Consider the following 12,337-nt stretch of genomic DNA (forward strand, 5'->3'; position numbering starts at 1 on the left):
TTACTAAGATCGTTGAATATTGTCTTTATCTGTATTTAATATATTAATCTCGTTTCTAAGAAATTAAAACTTAACTGGATGTATTGCTAGCAATTAGGCACACTTGTGCTATATATATATATATATATATATATATATATATTCTGTCGTTACTTATAGTTAGGTCATGCTATTATTTGCAGACTATTTATAAAGTTTTTACGCTAACTCTGTTGAATGTGTACTGATTGATTTTTTTTCAATCTGAGGAAGCCTTATTCATCTATTAATTTAACTAGCTATCTGTAACTGCGGGTGCTCATAGATCGGTAATTTATGACTTTTGTATTTCTGATTTTGTTTGTTTGTGTCAATATGAAAATTCAAGTCCTTTCCAACCGAGTTTTACATGTTGTTCTTAATGTGATGTGCTGTTAAATTACTGTCCCAAGGTTAGGGAGGGTTGAGTGCTCTAAAACAACCCCGCCACATTCATTATGTGCAGCTGCCAAGTAATGAGTATGTATTCCTGTGGTTTTTGTTGGTTGCAATTACTTACTGTCATATTTGTTTTTGTTTAACTGTTTTTAGCATAAAAATCAGGGCGTTTGATTTGTCGTAAGATTGTAACATTATGTTCTTTGGATGTTGTAACATTTTTTCACGTTGGGTTCTTTTTATTAGTCTCTGGTTGATAATTTATTGTCTCATTGGCAATCATCTGATGATGTACTCGTGTAATTCATTTCAATTAAACTTAATTCGTTTCATATATATGTATGTGATGACCTGAAACATTAATCATGATGCAAAAAACGCATTACTGGAAAATATTGTTTCACGGCGAAGTGTGAAAATCTTTCATTATATTATTTGATCAGCATCATTTCATTCTAATGGGTTTTTTATTTTTAATATTATAATATAAATACATTCGACAGGATCTACATTTTCAAATAAAGGAATAAAATAGTATATTATAAAAAAGATGACAAACAAATAACAATGAGCCGTTTCGTTAGTAGCATAAATTTTATTACAGTTACAAACAACTTGTGTACAAAGCACACATTGCGTGCGTCTCCGAAACCGTCTTTTTCATTCTTTTACAATTTCCTTATAGAGATCCCTTCCTATGTTGGAGAAAGAAACAAATACGTCATGGATTTTGATCTAGATGGTGATTATGATGAAGATTGTTCCATGAGAATATATGGTGAATAATTATAAGAGATTCAATTGGAACAAATTAAGAACATACAAAATAGCTACCAATCAAAAGTAATAAGTCAAAGAACGAGAAACAAAATCATGGCATAAAGAACAGAGAAGCGAAGACAAACAAAATACATTAAACACTACCATGCAGAAAAAACAAAATCGAAAAAAAGCTAGATTGAACTAAGTTAACTATCAGATTCTTCCCAAAATGGTGAATAATCCTTGCTCCAAAAGATCAGTAACAGTTCCTTTTTGAATAAAAAAAAATAGTGATGCGAAATCAAAAATCAATTTACTTGTCATTCTGTGTGGTTAACCGTAATGTTATACATTTGGGGGAAATGAGGATAGCTAATCAATCAATCATTCAACTACATGTTGCTAAATATGAAAAATGAACACGATAAATGCAGATCTCCTAAATTGTCAGAACCTTTTGACAGTTTTAAACATATGATATAAAAAAACTGTGTTGATCTTTATCAAAAACAGTGTACATGTATTTATCATTTTGGGTAAACGATCAGCAATTTAACGACACAACATTCTTCATGTTGATTTGTATATTGTTCCCTATTGTGACTTTGTTATTGGTTTATTGCCTCTTTTACATTAATCACACACCTATCAAACTATAAACTAAACAAGGGGCTCTTAAAAGCATGTGTCACTCTTCTGATTCTTTGTGAATATTCAACAATGGCCACTCTTCAACATTATTAATTAGCATTTTATTCATGAACAATTTAAGGACAATAACTAATTTTGAAGATCTTGTATTGTTGAATATTTTTTAAAGATAATTAGTAAAAATCGTCATTTAAGGGAAACAAGTTTTTAAGGAGTCATCAATACATTTTGGTGAAAATAAAAAGTAGGAAGATCTTGACATTCTGATTATAAGAAAGTTAACGCATTTTACGTTATCTGTGATTTAAAGACATTGCGACCATGTTTGTTGACAAACCGGTATGAAAAACTCGAACTTTATACTAAATACCGCAACAATCATTTAGGCCTAATGTGATTGGTTCTGTGTCATCAGAGTGGATGATCTTTGAAAAACCTTAACGACCGGCACGTAAAATCGGACGACGCGAAGTGATAACAAAAGTACTCATGGCTTTTCAGTCCATGTGAGCTAAAGAGAAGGGACCAAATTAAGTTGTTTAAGGGATTACACCACCACAGAACACTAGATTATACATACGTATACACCGAAAGAAGACCGCTTTGACATTTGTTTGAAAGATCCCATTAGTAATTTAGTGAACTGGTTAGTAATGACTGTGTAATCACCAAATATCAAAATGTTAGAAATAAAAGCGGATGAACTGCATATGAGAATTTTTTAATCAGCTATACCTATAGGGTTGATGTTTACAATAAAACCATCTTATAAACATTTTGGGAAATCTTTTAGATCACACATCAAAGAAAGAGCATGCCAATTGTTTTTATATAAGCGTTTTTTATAAATCAGAATTTTTTATTAAGTTGAAACGCTTTTTTCTATTGTTGCAGATTGTGGAGTTCCTGATTTTGATAATGCATATGTACACATTCCATATCGATTGATAACCGATAACAAGTATGGAAGAGTACATACTGTAGTATGTTCTGAAAACTTTACACATTCAGGAAGTTTTGTCACTCGATGTCTGCCGACAGGAAAGTGGTCGAAAGAATTCCAGTGTTTACCAAGTATATCTATTGATTATTATATATTTTCATAATATTTTTGTCAGATAAGAATATCATCACTAGCCACCCTGCAATGGTTACAATAGATAAATATTAAAAAATTGAATGGCCAAAGATAATATGTATTTTAATAATTGAGATAGTCAAAACAAAGTCATTTGAATATTTAGTGTTCAAAATGTTCAGTTACTTAAAATGATATGTAATTTCATAGACACATATCGTCTTTAACATTATCACTCACACATATACAAACCCGGATATGGTGTACACATTTTTGCACCTCATGTTTGTGGTATACAATCTTTTCCGCAAATTTATTGTTTTCTGTTTGGTATTAAATTAATATTAAGATCCATTTCGTTAAAACTAGAAATTAATTTATTTGGCAATCGCCAATGGCAGTCAGCAGGGTTTAAGAACATCCGTTGTTCGACCTGCTAGACAAATGCGTTTTGTTAATATATACTTTTTCACTTTTTTGGTCTTTTGGAAAATGTTGCTTGTGCTGTATTTAGACACCTCTACCAAGAAATTTGTTTTGCATGCACACGTATAAAAATTGCGGTTTTTATCCAACGCAATCATAGGTTTGAACGTTGTTTTCTATTTAGATTTGTTTATTTTTTTTCGTTTGGGCTTGTATTATATGTGCCTTCGGGTTTATATGATCCGTTCATCATATTGCGACTCTTTAAAATTCAAGAGTCTATCCTAAATTGAGGTAAATTATATGGCCTTCCAAATACCGTTTCGATTCCTAACATCACTGAAGAGACATTAATTGTCGAAATCCGGATATGGTGTACTAATTTGTGCACCTTTTGTTTGCGGTATACCATCTTTTCCGCAAGTTTATTAGGCAATCGCCAATAGCAGTCAGCAGGGTTTAAGAACATCCGTTGTTCGACCTGCTAGTCAAATGCGTTTTGTTAAAATATACTTTTTCACTCATTTGGTCTTTTGGAAAATGTTGTTTGTGCTGTATTTAGACCCCTCTACCATGAAATTTGATTTGCATGCACACGTATAAAATTGGCGGTTTTTATCCAACGCAATCATAGGTTTGAACGTTGTTTTCAATTTAGACTTGTTTATATTTTTTCGTTTGGTCTTGTATTATATTTGCCTTCGGGTTTATATGATCCGTTCATCCTAATTTGACTCCTCAAAATTCGAGAGTCTATCCTAAATTGAGGTAAATTACATGGCCTTCCAAATACTTTTTCGATTCCAGACATCACTGAAGAGACATTAATTGTTGAAATCCGGATATGGTGTACAAAAATCGTTGCACCTTTGTTTGCGGAATACCATCTTTGCCGCAAGTTTATTGTTTTCTGTTTGGTATTAACTTTTAAATTAAGATCCATTTATTACACCTTGTGATCCGTTTATTTGGCAATCGCCAATGGCAGTCAGCAGGGTTTAAGAACATTCGTTGTTCGACCTGTTAGTCAAATGCGTTTTGTTAAAATATACTTTTTCACTTTTTTGGTCTTTTGGAAAATGTTGTTTGTGCTGTATTTAGACCCCTTTAACAAGAAATTTGTTTTTGCATGCACACGTATAAAAGTTGCGGTTTTTATCCAACGCAATCATAGGTTTGAACGTTGTTTTCAATTTAGACTTGTTTATATTTTTTCGTTTGGGCTTGTATTATATTTGCCTTTGGGTTTATATGATCCGTTCATCCTAATTTGACTCCTCAAAATTCGAGAGTCTATCCTAAATTGAGGTAAATTACATGGCCTTCCAAATACTGTTTCGATTCCTAACATCACTGAAGAGACATTAATTGTCGAAATCCGGATATGGTGTACAAAAATCTTTGCACCTTTGTTTGCGGTATACAATCTTTGCCGCAAGTTTATTGTTTTCTGTTTGGTATTAACTTTTTAATTAAGATCCATTTATTACACCTTTTGATCCGTTTATTTGGCAATCGCCAATGGCAGTCAGCAGGGTTTAAGAACATTTGTTGTTCGACATGTTAGTCAAATGCGTTTTGTTAAAATATACTTTTTCACTTTTTTGGTCTTTTGGAAAATGTTGTTTGTGCTGTATTTAGACCCCTCTAACAAGAAATTTGTTTTTGCATGCACACGTATAAAAATTGCGGTTTTTATCCAACGCAATCATAGGTTTGAACGTTGTTTTCAATTTAGACTTGTTTATATTTTTTCGTTTGGGCCTGTATTATATTTGCCTTCGGGTTTATATGATCCGTTCATCCTAATTTGACTCCTCAAAATTCGAGAGTCTATCCTAAATTGAGGTAAATTACATGGCCTCCCAAGTACTGTTTCGATTCCTAACATCACTGAAGAGACATTATTTGTCGAAATCCGGATATGGTGTACAAAAATCTTTGCACCTTTGTTTGCGGTATACCATCTTTGCCGCAAGTTTATTGTTTTCTGTTTGGTATTAGCTTTTTAATTAAGATCCATTTATTACACCTTGTGATCCGTTCATTTGGCAATCGCCAATGGCAGTCAGCAGGGTTTAAGAGCATTTGTTGTTCGACCTGTTAGTCAAATGCGTTTTGTTAAAATATACTTTTTCATTTTTTGGTCTTTTGGAAAATGTTGTTTGTGCTGTATTTAGACCCCTCTGACAAGAAATTTGTTTTTGCATGCACACGTATAAAAATTGCGGTTTTATCCAACGCAATCATAGGTTTGAACGTTGTTTTCAATTTAGACTTGTTTATATTTTTTCGTTTGGGCTTGTATTATATTTGCCTTCGGGTGTATATGATCCGTTCATTCTAATTTGACTCCTCAAAATTCGAGAGTCTATCCTAAATTGAGGTAAATTACATGGCCTTCCAAATACTTTTTCGATTCCTAACATCACTGAAGAGACATCAATTATCGAAATCCGGATATGGTGTACAAAAATCTTTGCACCTTTGTTTGCGGTATACCATCTTTGCCGCAAGTTTATTGTTTTCTGTTTGGTATTAATTTTTTAATTTAGATCCATTTAATACACCTTGTGATCCGTTTATTTGACAATCGCCAATGGCAGTCAGCAGGGTTTAAGAACATTTGTTGTTCGACCTGTTAGTCAAATGCGTTTTGTTAAAATATACTTTTTCACTTTTTTGGTCTTTTGGAAAATGTTGTTTGTGCTGTATTAAGACCCCTCTAACAAGAAATTTGTTTTTGCATGCACACGTATAAAAATTGCGGTTTTTATCCAACGCAATCATAGGTTTGAACGTTGTATTCAATTTAGACTTGTTTATATATTTTCGTTTGGGCTTGTATTATATTTGCCTTTGGGTTTATATGATCCGTTCATCCTAATTTGACTCCTCCAAATTCGAGAGTCTATCCTAAATTGAGGTAAATTACATGGCCTTCCAAATACTGTTTCGATTCCTAACATCACTGAAGAGACATCAATTATCGAAATCCGGATATGGTGTACAAAAATCTTTGCACCTTTGTTTGCGGTATACCATCTTTGCCGCAAGTTTATTGTTTTCTGTTTGGTATTAATTTTTTAATTTAGATCCATTTAATACACCTTGTGATCCGTTTATTTGGCAATCGCCAATGGCAGTCAGCAGGGTTTAAGAACATTTGTTGTTCGACCTGTTAGTCACATGCGTTTTGTTAAAATATACTTTTTCACTGTTTTGGTCTTTTGGAAAATGTTGTTTGTGCTGTATTTAGACCCCTCTAACAAGAAATTTGTTTTTGCATGCACATGTATAAAAATTGCGGTTTTTATCCAACGCAATCATAGGTTTGAAAGTTGTTTTCAATTTAGACTTGTTTATATTTTTTCGTTTGGGCTTGTATTATATTTGCCTTTGGGTTTATATGATCCGTTCATCCTAATTTGACTCCTCAAAATTCGAGAGTCTATCCTAAATTGAGGTAAATTACATGGCCTTCCAAATACTCTTTCGATTCCTAACATCACTGAAGAGACAATAATTGTCGAAATCCGGATATGGTGTACAAAAATCTTTGCACCTTTGTTTGCGGTATACCATCTTTGCCGCAAGTTTATTGTTTTCTGTTTGGTATTAACTTTTTAATTAAGATCCATTTAATACACCTTGTGATCCGTTTATTTGGCAATCGCCAATGGCAGTCAGCAGGGTTTAAGAACATTTGTTGTTCGACCCCTTAGTCAAATGCGTTTTGTTGAAATATACTTTTTCACTTTTTTGGTCTTTTGGAAAATGTTGTTTGTGCTGTATTTAGACCCCTCGAACAAGAAATTTGTTTTTGCATGCACACGTATAAAATTGCGGTTTTTATCCAACGCAATCATAGGTTTGAACGTTGTTTTCAATTTAGACTTGTTTATATTTTTTCGTTTGGGCTTGTATTATATTTGCCTTCGGGTGTATATGATCCGTTCATCCTAATTTGACTCCTCAAAATTCGAGAGTCTATCCTAAATTGAGGTAAATTACATGGCCTTCCAAATACTGTTTCGATTCCTAACATCACTGAAGAGACATTAATTGTCGAAATCCGGATATTGTGTACAAAAATCTTTGCACCTTTGTTTGCGGTATACCATCTTTGCCGCAAGTTTATTGTTTTCTGTTTGGTATTAACTTTTTAATTAAGATCCATTTATTACACCTTGTGATCCGTTTATTTGGCAATCGCCAATTGCAGTCAGCAGGGTTTAAGAACATTTGTTGTTCGACCTGTAAGTCAAATGCGTTTTGTTAAAATATACTTTTTCACTTTTTTGGTCTTTTGGAAATGTTGTTTGTGCTGTATTTAGACCCCTCTGACAAGAAATTTGTTTTTGCATGCACACGTATAAAAATTGCGGTTTTTATCCAACGCAATCATAGGTTTGAACGTTGTTTTCAATTTAGACCTCTTTATATTTTTTCGTTTGGGCTTGTATTATATTTGCCTTTGGGTTTATATGATCCGTTCATCCTAATTTGACTCCTCAAAATTCGAGAGTCTATCCTAAATTGAGGTAAATTACATGGCCTTCCAAATACTCTTTCGATTCCTAACATCACTGTAGAGACATTAATTGTCGAAATCCGGATATGGTGTACAAAAATCTTTGCACCTTTGTTTGCGGTATACCATCTTTGCCGCAAGTTTATTGTTTTCTGTTTGGTATTAATTTTTTAATTTAGATCCATTTAATACACCTTGTGATCCGTTTATTTGGCAATCGCCAATGGCAGTCAGCAGGGTTTAAGAACATTTGTTGTTCGACCTGTTAGTCAAATGCGTTTTGTTAAAATATACTTTTTCACTTTTTTGGTCTTTTGGAAAATGTTGTTTGTGCTGTATTAAGACCCCTCTAACAAGAAATTTGTTTTTGCATGCACACGTATAAAAATTGCGGTTTTTATCCAACGCAATCATAGGTTTGAACGTTGTTTTCAATTTAGACTTGTTTATATTTTTTCGTTTGGGCTTGTATTATATTTGCCTTTGGGTTTATATGATCCGTTCATCCTAATTTGACTCCTCAAAATTCGAGAGTCTATCCTAAATTGAGGTAAATTACATGGCCTTCCAAATACTCTTTCGATTCCTAACATCACTGAAGAGACATTAATTGTCGAAATCCGGATATGGTGTACAAAAATCTTTGCACCTTTGTTTGCGGTATACCATCTTTGCCGCAAGTTTATTGTTTTCTGTTTGGTATTAACTTTTTAATTAAGATCCATTTAATACACCTTGTGATCCGTTTATTTGGCAATCGCCAATGGCAGTCAGCAGGGTTTAAGAACATTTGTTGTTCGACCCCTTAGTCAAATGCGTTTTGTTGAAATATACTTTTTCACTTTTTTGGTCTTTTGGAAAATGTTGTTTGTGCTGTATTTAGACCCCTCGAACAAGAAATTTGTTTTTGCATGCACACGTATAAAATTGCGGTTTTTATCCAACGCAATCATAGGTTTGAACGTTGTTTTCAATTTAGACTTGTTTATATTTTTTCGTTTGGGCTTGTATTATATTTGCCTTCGGGTTTATATGATCCGTTCATCCTAATTTGACTCCTCAAAATTCGAGAGTCTATCCTAAATTGAGGTAAATTACATGGCCTTCCAAATACTGTTTCGATTCCTAACATCACTGAAGAGACATTAATTGTCGAAATCCGGATATTGTGTACAAAAATCTTTGCACCTTTGTTTGCGGTATACCATCTTTGCCGCAAGTTTATTGTTTTCTGTTTGGTATTAACTTTTTAATTAAGATCCATTTATTACACCTTGTGATCCGTTTATTTGGCAATCGCCAATTGCAGTCAGCAGGGTTTAAGAACATTTGTTGTTCGACCTGTAAGTCAAATGCGTTTTGTTAAAATATACTTTTTCACTTTTTTGGTCTTTTGGAAATGTTGTTTGTGCTGTATTTAGACCCCTCTGACAAGAAATTTGTTTTTGCATGCACACGTATAAAAATTGCGGTTTTTATCCAACGCAATCATAGGTTTGAACGTTGTTTTCAATTTAGACTTCTTTATATTTTTTCGTTTGGGCTTGTATTATATTTGCCTTTGGGTTTATATGATCCGTTCATCCTAATTTGACTCCTCAAAATTCGAGAGTCTATCCTAAATTGAGGTAAATTACATGGCCTTCCAAATACTCTTTCGATTCCTAACATCACTGTAGAGACATTAATTGTCGAAATCCGGATATGGTGTACAAAAATCTTTGCACCTTTGTTTGCGGTATACCATCTTTGCCGCAAGTTTATTGTTTTCTGTTTGGTATTAATTTTTTAATTTAGATCCATTTAATACACCTTGTGATCCGTTTATTTGGCAATCGCCAATGGCAGTCAGCAGGGTTTAAGAACATTTGTTGTTCGACCTGTTAGTCAAATGCGTTTTGTTAAAATATACTTTTTCACTTTTTTGGTCTTTTGGAAAATGTTGTTTGTGCTGTATTAAGACCCCTCTAACAAGAAATTTGTTTTTGCATGCACACGTATAAAAATTGCGGTTTTTATCCAACGCAATCATAGGTTTGAACGTTGTTTTCAATTTAGACTTGTTTATATTTTTTCGTTTGGGCTTGTATTATATTTGCCTTTGGGTTTATATGATCCGTTCATCCTAATTTGACTCCTCAAAATTCGAGAGTCTATCCTAAATTGAGGTAAATTACATGGCCTTCCAAATACTGTTTCGATTCCTAACATCACTGAAGAGACATTAATTGTCGAAATCCGGATATGGTGTACAAAAATCTTTGCACCTTTGTTTGCGGTATACAATCTTTGCCACAAGTTTATTGTTTTCTGTTTGGTATTAACTTTTTAATTAAGATCCATTTATTACACCTTGTGATCCGTTTATTTGGCAATCGCCAATGGCAGTCAGTAGGGTTTAAGAACATTTGTTGTTCGACCTGTTAGTCAAATGCGTTTTGTTAAAATATACTTTTTCACTGTTTTGGTCTTTTGGAAAATGTTGTTTGTGCTGTATTTAGACCCCTCTAACAAGAAATTTGTTTTTGCATGCACATGTATAAAAATTGCGGTTTTTATCCAACGCAATCACAGGTTTGAAAGTTGTTTTCAATTTAGACTTGTTTATATTTTTTCGTTTGGGCTTGTATTATATTTGCCTTTGGGTTTATATGATCCGTTCATCCTAATTTGACTCCTCAAAATTCGAGAGTCTATCCTAAATTGAGGTAAATTACATGGCCTTCCAAATACTGTTTCGATTCCTAACATCACTGAAGAGACATTAATTGTCGAAATCCGGATATGGTGTACAAAAATCTTTGCACCTTTGTTTGCGGTATACCATCTTTGCCGCAAGTTTATTGTTTTCTGTTTGGTATTAACTTTTTAATTAAGATCCATTTAATACACCTTGTGATCCGTTTATTTGGCAATCGCCAATGGCAGTCAGCAGGGTTTAAGAACATTTGTTGTTCGACCCCTTAGTCAAATGCGTTTTGTTAAAATATACTTTTTCACTTTTTTGGTCTTTTGGAAAATGTTGTTTGTGCTGTATTTAGACCCCTCGAACAAGAAATTTGTTTTTGCATGCACACGTATAAAATTGCGGTTTTTATCCAACGCAATCATAGGTTTGAACGTTGTTTTCAATTTAGACTTGTTTATATTTTTTCGTTTGGGCTTGTATTATATTTGCCTTCGGGTTTATATGATCCGTTCATCCTAATTTGACTCCTCAAAATTCGAGAGTCTATCCTAAATTGAGGTAAATTACATGGCCTTCCAAATACTCTTTCGATTCCTAACATCACTGAAGAGACATTAATTGTCGAAATCCGGATATGGTGTACAAAAATCTTTGCACCTTTGTTTGCGGTATACCATCTTTCCCGCAAGTTTATTGTTTTCTGTTTGGTATTAACTTTTTAATTAAGATCCATTTATTACACCTTGTGATCCGTTTATTTGGCAATCGCCAATTGCAGTCAGCAGGGTTTAAGAACATTTGTTGTTCGACCTGTTAGTCAAATGCGTTTTGTTAAAATATACTTTTTTACTTTTTCGGTCTTTTGGAAAATGTTGTTTGTGCTGTATTTAGACCCCTCTGACAAGAAATTTGTTTTTGCATGCACACGTATAAAAATTGCGGTTTTTATCCAACACAATCATAGGTTTGAACGTTGTTTTCAATTTAGACTTCTTTATATTTTTTCGTTTGGGCTTGTATTATATTTGCCTTTGGGTTTATATGATCCGTTCATCCTAATTTGACTCCTCAAAATTCGAGAGTCTATCCTAAATTGAGGTAAATTACATGGCCTTCCAAATACTGTTTCGATTCCTAACATCACTGTAGAGACATTAATTGTCGAAATCCGGATATGGTGTACAAAAATCTTTGCACCTTTGTTTGCGGTATACCATCTTTGCCGCAAGTTTATTGTTTTCTGTTTGGTATTAACTTTTTAATTAAGATCCATTTATTACACCTTGTGATCCGTTTATTTGGCAATCGCCAATGGCAGTCAGCAGGGTTTAAGAACATTTGTTGTTCGACCTGTTAGTCAAATGCGTTTTGTTAAAATATACTTTTTCACTTTTTTGGTCTTTTGGAAAATGTTGTTTGTGCTGTATTTAGACCCCTCTAACAAGAAATTTGTTTTTGCATGCACACGTATAAAAATTGCGGTTTTTATCCAACGCAATCATAGGTTTGAACGTTGTTTTCAATTTAGACTTGTTTATATTTTTTCGTTTGGGCTTGTATTATATTTGCCTTCGGGTGTATATGATCCGTTCATCCTAATTTGACTCCTCAAAATTCGAGAGTCTATCCTAAATTGAGGTAAATTACATGGCCTTCCAAATACTCTCTCGATTCCTAACATCACTGAAGAGACATTAATTGTCGAAATCCGGATATGGTGTACAAAAATCTTTGCACCTTTGTTTGCGGTATACAATCTTTGCCACAAGTTTATTGTTTT

At 33.3% G+C, this 12,337-nt stretch overlaps 1 protein-coding gene across 1 annotated transcript in view; it reads left to right on the top strand.

Moving 5' to 3' along the window:
- Window positions 1-12,337, top strand: part of LOC127715797 (uncharacterized) — a 90,189-nt gene that overhangs the window by 12,902 nt on the left and 64,950 nt on the right. Inside the window, exons 4-5 of the mRNA XM_052221936.1 lie at window positions 1,103-1,195; window positions 2,725-2,904. Of these exons, the coding sequence (XP_052077896.1) occupies window positions 1,103-1,195; window positions 2,725-2,904 (273 nt within the window). The remainder of the gene's footprint in view (window positions 1-1,102; window positions 1,196-2,724; window positions 2,905-12,337) is intronic.

Source organism: Mytilus californianus, unplaced genomic scaffold (genome assembly GCF_021869535.1).
Source record: "Mytilus californianus isolate M0D057914Y unplaced genomic scaffold, xbMytCali1.0.p SCAF_9, whole genome shotgun sequence".
NCBI lineage: Eukaryota > Metazoa > Mollusca > Bivalvia > Mytilida > Mytilidae > Mytilus > Mytilus californianus.